The sequence below is a fragment of the Pelobates fuscus genome, chromosome 4 (assembly GCF_036172605.1).
Source record: "Pelobates fuscus isolate aPelFus1 chromosome 4, aPelFus1.pri, whole genome shotgun sequence".
Taxonomy (NCBI): Eukaryota; Metazoa; Chordata; class Amphibia; order Anura; family Pelobatidae; genus Pelobates; species Pelobates fuscus.
Genome location: NC_086320.1, coordinates 262,314,562 through 262,329,762, shown reverse-complemented (window position 1 = coordinate 262,329,762; position 15,201 = coordinate 262,314,562). Strand labels below are relative to the sequence as shown.

Here is a 15,201-nt window from a genome sequence, read left to right as displayed (position 1 = left end):
TAAAAACAACTGTAATGGGTGCTGGTGAAAGATAAAACTGGCAGTATTACAAATATAAATGAAAACACATAAAAGCCCTAGTGAGTCACTCTACACATGGTAAGATGTGCCTAAAAAAAATGTAATGGATAAAACATTACTCTGGTATATGTGCTTGGTTTGTGTACAAGCTAACTCATACAGGTGCAAATAGTGGCACATTTACACTTATCTTAGTGTATTTAATATAATTAAATATTTGCAGCCGTTTCTACGTTTTCAGTTAGCATGTAAGAAATATAAAAAAAATCATAGCATAATAATTTATTAAACTTTATAATAAAACCAATTTTAAGACTCTTACATGGAAGTTGGTGGAACCATTGCTGGTTTTAAAACCACTTACAGCGCCTGAGTACAAAGCTCTGCAGCTGGTAGGTGTGTGCCCTTGGTGCATAGTCCTCATCTTCTATCTGTGCAGTCAAGACCCCGGAATTAAGCAGTTCATGTTTACCCAGCTCCTGTCATTCAGAGTGTTATGTGAAATTACAGAGTTATTTCTTGTAATCACCCCACCCAGGGCTGCCATCAGAAATTTTGGGGCCCCTGACACAGCTCAAGGTCTGGGCCCCCTGGCGCCTGTACCCGAGTCCGCCCACAGGGATGCAGTGTCTGCAGGGCCGGTGCAAGGATTTTTGCCGCCCTAGGCAAAAGTAAAGTTTGCCGCCCCCCCATGTGACATCACAGTGCCCCACCCATATGATCTGCCATGTTAACTAACACAGCGCTGCAGTGCCGCCGTGTTTACAATAAAAGGCCTGCAGGGACAGGCTATAGACACCAGAACCACTACATTAAGCTGCGGTGTTCTGGGGACTATAGTGTCCCTTTAATGTGAGGTAAATTAGAGATTAGTGCCACAAATAATATACTAGTTTGCCTACTTACAACCAGATGAGGATGATGATGGGCTTCAGCTGCCGTCTGGCTCCACTGGTCTGGTGTAGAATAGGCTCTCTGGAGGCGGTTTGTAACTGTGGTCACAAAAATCAATGTTCTGGGAGAACGGAAAGCAGCTCCTTTTTTTGAGGGCCCTTTACACCGCTCAAGGTCTGGGTCCCAGGGTCCACCTTCATGTTCCACCAATGAGTTTGTTCACAGTGGTGTGTGTGTGTGGGGGGGATGTCCTGATGTGTGTAAGGAATGCATTGTGTGAATCTGTGTTTGTATGTGTAAGGGCTGCAAGGTGAGTTTGTGTATGTATGGGATGCAGTGTGTGTGTCTGTAAGGGATGCACTGAGTGTGTGGAAGGGGTGCATTGTGCATTGCTTGTGTATGTGTGTCTGTGTGTAATGCATTGTGTTTTTCTGTGTGATGGATGTCAATCTCTGCCCCTACCCCCGTCAATTTCCTTCTTCTCCCCCCCTCCAATTTCCTTCCTCTCCCCCTCCAATTTCCTTCCTCTCCCCCTCAAATTTCCTTCCTCCCCCCCCAAATTTCCTCCCTTCCTCTCCCCCTCCCTCAAATTTCCTCCCTTCCTCTCCCCCTCCCTCAAATTTCCTCCCTTCCTCTCCCCCTCCCTCAAATTTCCTCCCTTCCTCTCCCCCTCCCTCAAATTTCCTCCCTTCCTCTCCCACCTCAAATTCATACCTCTTCCTCCCCTCCCTCATATTTCCTTCCTCCCCCCCAAATTTCCTTCCTCTCCCCCTTCAAATTTCCTCCCTTCCTCTCCCCCCAAAAATGTCCTTCCTCTCCCCCCCACTCCCCCAAATTTCCTTCCTCTCCCCCCCTTCAAATTTCCTCCCTTCCTCTCCCCCCAAATTTCCTTTCTCTCCCCCCCTTCAAATTTCCTCCCTTCCTCTCCCCCCAAATTTCCTCCCTCCCTCCCCCCTCACTCAAATTTCCACCCTCCCCCCCCACTCACTCAAATTTCCTCCCTCCCCCCCACTTACTCAAATTTCCTCCCTCTCCCCCCAACCCCCACTCACTCAAATTTCCTCCCTCTCCCACCCCCACTCACTCAAATTTCCTCCCTCTCCCCCCCCCCACCCCCACTCACTCAAATTTCCCCCTCCCCCCCCACACTCACTCAAATTTCCTCGCTTCCCCCCCCCCACTTACTCAAATTTCCTCCCTCTCCCCCCCACTCACTCAAATTTCCTCCCTCTCCCCCCTCACTCAAATTTCCTCCCTCTCCCCCCCACCCACTCAAATTTCCTCCCTCCCCCACCCACTCAAATTTCCTCCATCCCCCACCCACTCAAATTTCCTCCCTCCCCCCCGCCCCCACCCACTCAAATTTCCTCCCTCTCCCCCCACTCACTCAAATTTCTCCCTCCCTCTCCCCCACCCCACTCACTCAAATTTCTCCCTCCCTCTCCCCCACCCCCACTCACTCAAATTTCTCCCTCCCTCTCCCCCACCCCCACTCACTCAAATTTCTCCCTCCCTCTCCCCCACCCCCACTCACTCAAATTTCTCCCTCCCTCTCCCCCACCCCCACTCACTCAAATTTCTCCCTCCCTCTCCCCCACCCCCACTCACTCAAATTTCTCCCTCCCTCTCCCCCACCCCCACTCACTCAAATTTCTCCCTCCCTCTCCCCTACCCCCACTCACTCAAACTTCTCCCTGACACCCGGCGGGCGCGCGAGGGAGCACTCTCCCTGGCTGAGTGCTTCCTCTTCAGCTCCCTCGCGCGCCGCGTACTGATGCCGGAGCTTCCGGCTCCGGCATCAGTACGGTGCGCGAGGGAGCTGAAGAGGAAGCACTCAGCCAGGGAGAGTGCTCCCTCGCGCGCCCGCAGGTTGTCAGCAGGGCCAGCCTCTGGGGGGCCCTGAGGTGACCGGCTATTGGGCCCCCCAGGAGAAGAGGCTGGCCCAGTGGGTACATACCGGGTCGCAGGGCCTCCTGCGACCCGGTATGTACCCACTGAATGTGGGGCCCGGACGACTTGAGCAGTCCGGGCCCCCCAGGACCGCCGGGCCCATGACAACCGTTGCGGTTGTCATGCCCTGATGGCGGCCCTGACCCCACCACACACAACACTCTTACCCACCCACATCTCTGTATGTAGAATCTTGGAGATGGAAAGCCACTCAATTTCTCTGGTCCTTCAGTTCTGCAAGAGCTGCAATTTAAATTTTAGATTGCAGAGAATACCAAACGATATTACACATGCATAACATGTCAGCTGGACATCTTTTAAAAGCTACACTGATAAGGCATGGAAACACTTTCTTGTATGTACTTTTGCTTGCAGTTTTCCAGTTTTGTGGATTGAGGGTTTCTGATTTCGAAATTGAGTATGTATACCTCAAGTGGCATTCCTATCTCTCTGGTCTGTGTAGACCTATGGTAAACATAAACCGCCTTTTTAACTAATTAATGGCTTAATAGACAGTTGCACCCAAACTTTCTGAGGTTGTACATACATGGTTACTGCTGATTGCTGATTATCATTTTACATAATTGCTTTCCTGTATTGCTTATTGTTGGCATAACCATAATTATGTTATGATGTGTATAAATTGGCAGCTTTTCGAGTTGATGGTTAAATTGCATCTTATAATTTTCTTATTTCAGCTCTTTGGATGGATCTTTAAGAGAGTTCAATTCCATATGTTTATCTTTGCTGTAGTAGCACTGATGACAATACAGGGTTTCACAAATCTACAGAATGAATGGAACATTCGAGGAGAATTTAGCAATTTACCTCAGGAAGAGCTATTAGAATGGATACAAACAAATACAAAGCCAAGTAAGTATTTTATTTTTATTTTTTCATTTTTTTAATATGTTTTTTATATTTTTCAGTTTTTTTCCCCCTCTTGAAAATATGTATGTAGTGTTTATTTATTTTATTTTAAATGAGTACTATCTCTTCAGAAATTAAATGTATCTTCAAAGGCAGAGGTGAATTTTGGGTGACCAGGATAAGTTTACAGTAACTTTAGTTCACTATCTGTTAGAGATCTACTATTTATAATGCCAAATGAGGAGCACAACCATGGAGATAAAAATAAATTACTTTATTGGTTGGGACCAGTACACTAGGTATCCCAAGTTTATACCAAACAACATTAGCAATAATGTCAAAACAATACTCAATACAAAAAAAAGCATACAAGGTATACAATAAACCAACCAAAAAAGTACAATAATGTTATTAACAGTATAGAGTCACAATGATGCCTAAATCAAGCTACCCAATGTAAAAATATATACAAAAAAGAAGGGAAAAAATGTTAGAAATAGTGAGAAGAGGGAGAAAGTCAAAATAGGCTATTTTGGGTGTAGGTTATGTTTCTTTGTGCATGTGTGTATTTGTGTGTCTTGATATAGATATCCATGAATGTCCAAACATTTTTTACTGTATTTGTGTATATCAGTGTATGTCTGTATATATGTAATTGTGTGTGTCTTTATGTATGTGTCACGGCTTACCTTAGTTGGGAGTCCGGAAGGCAGATATTTGTGCTCATCCTTGCAGATAAACACAGCCCAAGGTGATAAAGTTAGAAACCACCAGGACCGTGAATCTGCACGGGGGCTGTGCATGAAAGGTGTTTCTAATACGCGGTACAGTCAACCGAGTATTAGAAACGCGGCAAGAGAGCAGGAACAGGACACATGAGGACCACAGTTCAAATTCCCTACTGTGCACTTCTGGGGCGTCCCTGTCTGGATGTCACGGTGAGAACTGTGACAATATGTTTCCATCTGTATCTGTGTGAAATGTGACTGTAAGGTGTATTATAAATCTGTGTGTTTGTATGTGTGCATCAGTGAGTGTGGGCATCTATAAATGAACACTTTCATGACTGATAACAGTCTCTATATGCGTATACTTGTTTATATGATTGGAATTCTAAAGAAAAAGTAGCGTTTTAAAATATGAAAGTAAGCTACCATGCCATAAAAGGCTTACACGTCATCACACACGGCTACTCACACAAAAAAAGGAAAAAAAAAGGAATTGGTGTACACCAAGAACATGCATTTTAGGGATTGACTGAAAATCGGTCTGGCCGATATCATCGGCCAATATGCAGCATTTTCAGCAATATCTGTGTCAGCCTCTTATGATAACAATATTGCTGATAATGATGGCGGAGGCCCAGTACACGTTATGTTCTGCTTCTGTCTTTAACTTTTGCGAGCCGTCCGGTTACTAGGGGAATGCTTTACGCAGCATACCTGGATTGCGAGAGTTAGAGGGAGGACTTGCTGGAAACAGAAGTGAAATTGTGCTGGGTCCCAAGAGCATCAAATTAACCCCCACTTCAGTGTAAAACCCCCTGACAGCCTTCACAAAGCAACTGGACCATCAGGGTGTGTAATGTCCTCCTCCCTGGCCACAGGTAAAAGGGTAGGTAATAAAATGTAAATTATTTAAAAAAAATTAATAATGTAATAATAATTATATAAAATTATTTATTTAAAGAGAAAAAGCCTTAAGTCTACAGAAACGATTAGCCACAGAATCCTAACACACATATTTACACACACCCACTGCATCCACTAAACAAACACATAAATATTATTGAAAACTGTTTAAAAAAACTGTTTAAAAAAAAATCTGACTGGCATGTATATTTTGCGCATTTACCACTTAATGAAATAAATTTTTACAAACAAAATATCACTAAATAAATAATAAACATGTTCAGCTAATGGCAGGTTGTGTAAAAATTGTGGGGTTTTTTTGTTTTTTTTCTCCTTTTTCAAAACTGTAAATGCATAGGTTATCAGCTTTCCGCCTGAAATTCTACAGATTATCAATATCAGTCGACCCCTAATGTATTTCTCAGTAGTGGTGCTGCCGTAAACGCCAATATATATATATATATATATATATATAAAATACAGATTAAGGAATAGATAAAAATAAATGAATAAATACAGTTTTAAAATTGACAAGGCTACATTAAATTACCTGTCTTGGCAAACAAATACTAACAACTTAAACTGCTTCAAGAGAATCTCCTCAAATCTCCTCCTGTGGGGATATCCATATGGGCACTTATAATGGAGAGTGGGGTGCTTGACTCAAAATAATTTTGGTCCGAATTTTAAATATATAAAAAAAAAAAAAAAAAAAGAGGAACAGCTACATACATAAAGCCACATACATTACTCAGAGCTACCCACACATCACTCACAGTAGCCTAAGCATATCACTCACCGCTACATATACCACTCACAGCAACCCACACGCAGCTACACACATCACTTACAGCTATAGTATATATATTATACACAGCCAGCCTCATACAGTTGTATACAGAACACACCTCACACACAGCTACAACACTTACAGCCCCCCTACTCCTACACAAAACACATACGGTACCTACACCACACATCCACTCCATTTAACATTTTAATAAATACTCACATTACATTACATGAAATTAAAAAAATAACATTGGGAAACTATTTTAAAACAAGGAATTAGCTGGAAATATATGGATGCACATTAGTGAGAAAAGGATAATCAATTGGGGGGTGGATGGGGTTTCGGCAGCAGGGCCCTTTAGAGAGTTACTCCTCTGGGCAGAGGGAAGAACTTATAAAGGAATGCACACTAATTCTGAATAGTTCAGCCATGTTAAGTTAAAAATGTTTTGATGCCTATGGTACCCCTTTAGGTTTAGCAATTAGTGAAACAATATAAACTCCATGATGTACTATTTTTATGCTTGTACTATATTGCAGTAAATCAAAATAGTTTTAATTTACAGCATATTACACAGAACTTAAATTGAAGTCAAATATTAGAAAATGTTAAATTATGCAATATTTTAATCTCTTCACCATATTGTTGTTTTCCAGATGCAGTGTTTGCTGGAGCTATGCCTACAATGGCCAGTGTTAAGCTATCAACAGGACGTCCCATTGTGAATCACCCACACTATGAAGATGCAGATTTAAGGTAAACTTGTGTGGTTATGGTTGTATACTTATGTTTCAAATTATATTTGTTAATATATAACAATGTAGAAATAGGGATCCCTTAAGGGATCCTAAGAACTGGTAGTGAATCAGAACCACACAATATCCATAAAAATAGATTATGAATGAAAGGAATAAGATAAATTGAGAACTATTGGTTGTGAATACATAAAATAGCAAGCAACTATTTTATAATTATTATATCAGTTGCTAAACAGTTTTTTTTTTTTTTTTTGTTTTTTTTTGCTACATGCAAACCAGACCTCTGTTATATATGTATCTGTTGGCGTGTCCAACCCCTGGGCCTGAATCGTTTGTAATGCGGCCTGGTTGCCATCCGGGAGGTGAAGGAGGCAGGAAGCCCATTACTTACTGTGCTCTTTCTGCAGAGCTGTGCGCACGAGGGACCTGTGCAGAAAGAGCCACCAGAGAGAGGATCCACTCCAGCTTCAAGCCTTCTGGTCTGACTCTCTGGGAGGAAATCCCGGTGCCTGCACTTTGACTGCCTGACATAGCACTGGGACCACAGGCCACCAGAGAATAATTTCTAAATTACCTTGGAGGGAGATATTTTGATCTCTCTGCCGGCTGCGGGAGACTTCCCAGACCCCGCAGGCAGCCAGCTTGGTTGTCTTATGGGTACTCTGGCTCTGCTTGGGAAGTATAATTAATTGTTTTTATATATACCGTATATACATTTTTTGTGCTGAAAAACCCCAACTCGGCTTATACTCGAGTCAGTGTCTGTATTATGGCAATTTGCATTGCCATAATACAGACAATGGGGCTGTGGGGGCTGCAGAGAGTTTACTTACCTCTCCTGCAGCTCCTGTCAGCTCTCTTCTCCTCCGTGCCGTCCGTTCAGCACCTCGGTCAGCTCCCAGTGTAAGTCTCGCGAGAGTTGCGGCTCTCGCGAGACTTACAGTGTGAGCTGACAGAAGAGCTGAATGGACGGCGCGGAGGAGAAGAGAGCTGACAGGAGCTGCAGGAGAGGTAAGTAAACTCTCTGCAGCCCCCACAGCCCCCCCCCCCCCCCACTGAACTGCCAATGCCACTGGACCACCAGGGAAGGAGAGCCCCCCTCCCTGCCATGTATCAAGCAGGGAGGGGGGACGAAAAAAAAAAGTCTAAATAATAAAATATTAATACCGTATATACTCGAGTATAAGCCAACCCGAATATAAGCCGAGGCCCCTAATTTTACCCCAAAAAACTGGGAAAACTTATTGACTCGAGTATAAGACTAGGGTGAGAAATGCAGCAGCTACTGGTAAATTTCCTTCCCTGGTGGTCCAGCATTGGTAGTTCAGTGGGGGGAAGGGGGGGCTGGCAGAGCTGTAACTTACCTGTCCTGCAGCTCCTGTCAGCTCTCTCCTCCTCCGCGCCGTCCGTTCGGCACCTCGGTCAGCTCCCAGTGTAAATCTTGCGAGAGCCGCACTGGAAGCTGACAGAGGGAGCTGCACAGACCGCGCGGAGGAGGAGAGAGCTGACAGGAGCTGCAGGACAGGTAAGTTACAGCTCTGCCAGCCCCCCCTTCCCCAGTCTGTATTATGGCAATGCAAATTGCCATAATACAGACTATTGACTCGAGTATAAACCGAGTTGGGTTTTTTTTAGCACAAAAAATGTGCTAAAAAACTCGGCTTATACTCGAGTATATACGGTAAGTAAAAAAAATAATAATATTACAAATAAAATAAAATAATAAAAAATAACAATAAAAAATATTAAAATAATAAAAAATAATAATAAAATAAATTAAAATAATAAAATAAAATATTAAAATAATTAAAAATAATAAAATTGCCCACCCCCCACCAAGGCTCTGCAACACACACACTCATACACACACTGCGCACATACACACACACACTGATCATACACACTGCACTCATACACACACTGCACTCATACACACACACACACACACACACACTGCATTCATACACACACTGCATTCATACACACACTGCATTCATACACATGCTGCACTCATGCACACACGCTGCACTCATGTACACACGCTGCACTCATGTACACACGCTGCACTCATGCACACACGCTGCACTCATGCACACACGCTGCACTCATGCACACACGCTGCACTCATGCACACACGCTGCACTCATGCACACACGCTGCACTCATGCACACACGCTGCACTCATGCACACACGCTGCACTCATGCACACCCGCTGCACTCATGCACACCCGCTGCACTCATGCACACCCGCTGCACTCATGCACACCCGCTGCACTCATGCACACCCGCTGCACTCATGCACACCCGCTGCACTCATGCACACCCGCTGCACTCATGCACACCCGCTGCACTCATGCACACCCGCTGCACTCATGCACACACGCTGCACTCATGCACACACGCTGCACTCATGCACACACGCTGCACTCATGCACACACGCTGCACTCATGCACACACGCTGCACTCATACACACACACGCTGCACTCATACACACACACGCTGCACTCATACACGCACACGCTGCACTCATACACGCACACGCTGCACTCATACACGCACACGCTGCACTCATACACAGACACACGCTGCACTCATACACAGACACACGCTGCACTCATACACAGACACACGCTGCACTCATACACAGACACACGCTGCACTCATACACAGACACACGCTGCACTCATACACAGACACACGCTGCACTCATACACAGACACACGCTGCACTCATACACACACACACGCTGCACTCATACACACACACACGCTGCACTCATACACACACACACGCTGCACTCATACACACACACACGCTGCACTCATACACACACACACGCTGCACTCATACACACACACACGCTGCACTCATACACACACACACGCTGCACTCATACACACACACACGCTGCACTCATATACACACACGCTGCACTCATACACACACGCTGCACTCATACACACACGCTGCATTCATACACACACACTGTAAATAAATATTCAATTACCGTATATACTCGAGTATAAGCCGACCCGAATATAAGCCGAGGCCCCTAATTTTATCCCAAAAAACTGGGAAAACTTATTGACTCGAGTATAAGACTAGGGTGGGAAATGCAGCAGCTACTGGTAAATTTCTAAATAAAATTAGATCCTAAAAAATATATATTAATTGAATATTTATTTACAGTGTGTGTATAATGAATGCAGTGTGTGCGTATGTGTGTGTGTATGAGTGCAGTGTGTGTGTGTGTGTGAATGCAGTGTGTGTGTGTGTGAATGCAGTGTGTGCAGGGCCGGTGCAAGGATATTTGCCGCCGTAGGCAAAACAATTTTTGCCGCCCCCTCCCCCCCCCATATGTCCTGACTTCCCCTCCTCCTCCCTCAGTGGTCCTTACCTCCCCACCCCCGTGTTCCTTCACCCCCCCCAGTGGTCCTGACTCACCCCTCCCCTAGTGGTCCTTACCCTCCCCTCCCCTAGTGGTCCTTACTTCCCCCTCCCCTCTCATAGTGGTCCTTATCCCCCGTCTCCCTCCCATAGTGTTCCTTATCCCCCCCCCATCCCTCCCATAGTGGTCCATATACCCCCCCCCCTCCCTCCCATAGTGGTCCTTATACCCCCCCTCCCTCCCATAGTGGTCCTTATCCCACCCCCTCCCTCCCATAGTGGTCCTTATACCCCCCCTCCCTCCCATAGTGGTCCTTATACCCCCCTCCCTCCAATAGTGGTCCTTATCCCCCCCCCTCCCTCCCATAGTGGTCCTTATCCCCCCCTCCCTCCCATAGTGGTCCTTATCCCCCCCCTCCCTCCCATAGTGGTCCTTATCCCCCCCTCCCTCCCATAGTGGTCCTTATCCCCCCCCTCCCTCCCATAGTGGTCCTTATACCCCCCCCCTCCCTCCCATAGCGGTCCTTATACCCCCCTCCCTCCCATAGTGGTCCTTAACCCACCCCCACCCTCCCATAGTGGTCCTTATACCCCCCCCCCTCCCATAGTGGTCCTTATACCCCTTTTTTTTGTTATTATTAATTATTTTTTTTATTCTTATTATTTTTATATTATTATTTCTTATTTTATTTATATATTTTTTTTTCGTCCCCCCTCCCTGCTTGATATATGGCAGGGAGGGGGGCTCTCCTTCCCTGGTGGTCCAGTGGTAGTTCAGTGGGGGGGAGAGGGGGGCTGGCAGAGCTGTAACTTACCTGTCCTGCAGCTCCTGTCAGCTCTCTCCTCCTCTTCGCCGTCCGTTCTGCTCTTCTATCAGCTCACACTGTAAGTCTCGCGAGAGCCGCGGCTCTCGCGAGATTTACACTGGGAGCTGACCGAGGTGCTGAACGGACGGCGCAGAGGAGGAGAGAGCTGACAGGAGCTGCAGAACAGGTAAGTTACAGCTCTGCCAGCCCCCCTCTCCCCCCAGTCTGTATTATGGCAATGCAAATTGCCATAATACAGACCTTGACTCGAGTATAAGCCGAGTTGGGGTTTTTCAGCCCAAAAAATGGGCTGAAAAACTCGGCTTATACTCGAGTATATACGGTAATACAATTTTTTTAGGATCTAATTTTATTTAGAAATTTACCAGTAGCTGCTGCATTTCCCACCCTAGTCTTATACTCGAGTCAATAAGTTTTCCAAGTTTTTTGGGGTAAAATTAGGGGGGTCGGCTTATACTCGAGTATATACGGTAATTTCAGTTTCTGGTAAACATAGTTTGGCAAATGGTTTGAACTAAAATTTTTTAGTTCAAGGCTATTTTATAACTTTTATGTTCTCTAGATATAAAATAATCATTTCATGGGTTAGTATGGGGATGTTTATCTTAAATAGATACCATATGTGGTATGGAGCACATAGAGAATTCCAGTACTGGAACCATTAACTCACTTAATAATTGTCTGTAATGACCTTCAGAGTTGTAGTCCTGTAGTATGTACACCTGCAGAACCTTTCTTCTTATCTGTTCCTTAGCTCTCTTAATTTGCATTTTTTTTCAAGATTATTGTGACCTTAAAGGGTACTCCAAGTACCATGACCATTAAAACGATTTGAAGAGGTCAGAGTGCCTGAAGTTTGTGTGTGCAGCATTTCACTTTGAAACGATGCACATACAGAGTTCAATTTCTCTACCAGGGACGGACTGACAGTGGCCTGGGCCCCCTGCAGACCTATAAATATGCTGGTGTAGATGTACCATGTATTTGATTGTATGTGTATGTAAAGTGAATGTATTTTTCTGTGTGTGTCTATACTGTGAGCCCTGGTGTATGTATGTCTGTGTGTAGTGTCAGGATATGTAGATTCAGAGTATATTTATATACATGTTTTTTTGTGTTTTTTTTTTTGTTTGTTTTGTTTTTTAAATAGGGTAGTATTTATATTTGCGTTTGTGTAGCATGGCAGTATCTATAAGGGTGGGTGTGTGAATTGTGGCAGTGTGTTTGTATGAGTTATGCAGGCCTCCAAATTTTGCGTCTTGAATTACAAACCAGGTGTTAAAAACTACAAGCCACCATAAAAGAAACACTATAGTTTCATGAATACAAATGTTAAAAAGGTGATTTACTTACTTTTTTTCCAGCATCGCCTGGGTCTCCTCATGGCTGGCTCCATCCCCACTCTGCCTTCTTCTCTTTTCTATAGGAAAGCACTAGAAGGCTATTGCACATGCGCAGTAACACACCATCCAACCATCAATGCTTCTCTATGAGGAGCGTTCACAATGGGCAGCACTGACCCAGGAAGCACCTTTAGTGGCCGTCTGAGTGACTGCCACTACATGTATTTCTGCGCAGTGTTCACAAAACCTGCAGTAGACACCAGAACAACTACATTAAGCTGTAGTTGTTCTGGTGACTATAGTGTTGCTTTAACTGCATGTGTTTTTTGTTTTGTTTATTCGAGTAGTGGAGGCAGGGATGTAATGGTTGCAGGGGGTGATAAGGGTTGTAGTGGTTGCAGGGGGTCAGGGCTCTAGCAGAGTGCATGGGGGTAGGGGCTGTAGCGGGTTCAGGGGTTATAGGGGCTCCACAGGGTGCCTGGGTGTAGGGGCTGTAGCGCGTTCAGGGGGTGTAGGGGCTCTACAGGGTGCCAGGGGTAGGAGCTTTAGTGGGTACAAGAGGGGTAGGGCCTGTAGTGGGTGCAAGAGGGGTAGGGGCTGTAGGAGGTGCAGGGGGTAGAGGATGTTGCATGTGCAGTGGGGTAGGGGCTGTAGTGGATGCAGGGGGGTAGGGGCTGTGTAGTGGGTTCATGGGGTATAGGGGCTCCACAGGGTGCATGGGTGTAGGGACTGTAGAGGTTTCAAGGGGTATAGGGGCTCTAGCTGAGTGCCTTGGGGTAGGGGCTGTAGCGGGTTCAGGGGGTATAGGGGCTCCACAGGGTGCATGGGTGTAGGGACTGTAGAGGTTTCAAGGGGTATAGGGGCTCTACAGGGTGCCTGGGGTAGGGGCTTTAGTGGGTGCAGGAGGGGTAGGGGATGTAGTGGGTGCAGGGGGTATAGGGGCTCTAGAGGGTGCCTGGGGGTTGGGGTTGTTGTGGGTGCCTGGGGGTAAGAGATGTTGTATGAAGAGTAGGGGTATAGTAAGTGTAGGGGATTATAGGGGCTTTGGTTGTTAAGAGGGTTGGAGAGATAGGAGCTGTGAAGGGGCAGTAGTGGGTTAGATTAGACACTAAAATATTTTTCATTGAAAACAGAATTAAAAAAATGTATTCACCCTTTGGCAAGGGAGGGTGGAATTCTTATCCTTGGGGTGGATGTTTGAGATGCTGCTTTTCCCCTTAACACAGATCAGGGCAGCTCCGCAGGCATAATGTTACTTCCTAGAGAACTCGCCACAAACGGCTGCGGTAATCAGTGTTATAGGCAGCCGGCATGCTGGAGCCTCTGTGCTCTATCTCAGCCACTCTGAGACAGGCTCACTGAATGGCAGCATAGTGGGGTACGCTGTCCCTCAGTGTGCCCTGCATGGGGGAGCAGATTTCTAGCAGTTGGGGTACGCGGAAGGCTGTGCGGGCCCCTTACTGAGTGCAGGCTAAGCCATTACTGCACTGGGGCAGGGGCAGGCCCCCCTGAGCCTCAGGCCCTCGGTTTATGACCGATTTGCCAGAGTGCTCAGTCCACTCCTGTTCTCTACTCAATGACTCAGAATTTGAATAAACCCTCAATGACCTAGAACCCTGAGTACATACAGGGTTATTCACTAAAGTGAGAATTCAAAGTGAATTTAAAACATAAGGACATTACATTATATTTATTCAAGTAGGCTATGCTTTCAGATCGGCTTCTCTAGCTTTAACTTTGAAAACCACTTTGAATTCTTACTTTAGTAAATACCATGAAAGTTTTTTAAAATAAAAATGCAAGTACAGAACCACCTCCCTTCTTCATACTGCTTCTCCTTCCACCCATTAGACAGGTTGCCTAACTGTATAAAAACATCAGGAGCTGCTCTTACTCTCATGGCAAAATCAAAAATGTAATTCCTAAAATTCTTAAAGTAACACTATAGCATATATTCCTAACACTAATGTTCTCGCTGTATCCATGATGCCTGGCCCGACTCCATAGGGAAGCATTGGCAGACTAGTGCGTATGCCCCTTACTGCAAGGCTTAGCTCAGGAAAGCTAACGATAGTTCCTGCTTAAGATCTTCAAACTTTCCCACTAGTAGTGGTGGTGGAGTGCAGTACTCTGCGTTCAGGTAAGAAATCAAACCGTTTAAAAAAGGTTTGACTACTTACCATTCGGAGCTGGTAGGGCTCCCTCCGCGGCACCATAACCTCTACAGTGAGCTGTACTGGGCTTGTAGCGTTTCTTTAATCACAGTTACAGGATCAGCAACATATGTATATATACAAACTTCCAAGTGTGGTCAGCATTTAGAGGACATGCTTCCTGTTAAATCCTAGTCTTTATTGCACTGTCTGTCAGCGCTTCAGTTTAAAAACATAAACTTTCATCTGGACATATATATATTGATTTACAAACCTGTATTCCTAATAATCTTGAAATGGCTGTTTAGCAGGGCGTAAAGAACCTGAACACACTGTGCAGCAATACACTTGGTAGCATCTCTAGTGGTCATCAGAGTGACTGCCACTAGACGTGTTACTAGCCAACAATGAAGTGCTAATATGCAGGGACAGGCTATAGACACCAGAGCCCACTGCATTAAGATGTAGTGATTATAGTCTCCCTTTAACTTGCACTGCTACATTGTCATAAATACTAATTACTACATATCTCCAAATGATATTCCGTAAACTCTGTATAAATGAGTTGCTG

At 45.3% G+C, this 15,201-nt stretch overlaps 1 protein-coding gene across 3 annotated transcripts in view; it reads left to right on the top strand.

Moving 5' to 3' along the window:
- Positions 1–15,201, top strand: part of DPY19L1 (dpy-19 like C-mannosyltransferase 1) — a 212,274-nt gene that overhangs the window by 174,342 nt on the left and 22,731 nt on the right. For all 3 annotated transcript variants that reach the window (XM_063452080.1, XM_063452078.1, XM_063452079.1), the window contains exons 20-21: positions 3,564–3,738; positions 6,816–6,915. In XM_063452080.1, the coding sequence (XP_063308150.1) occupies positions 3,564–3,738; positions 6,816–6,915 (275 nt within the window). The remainder of the gene's footprint in view (positions 1–3,563; positions 3,739–6,815; positions 6,916–15,201) is intronic.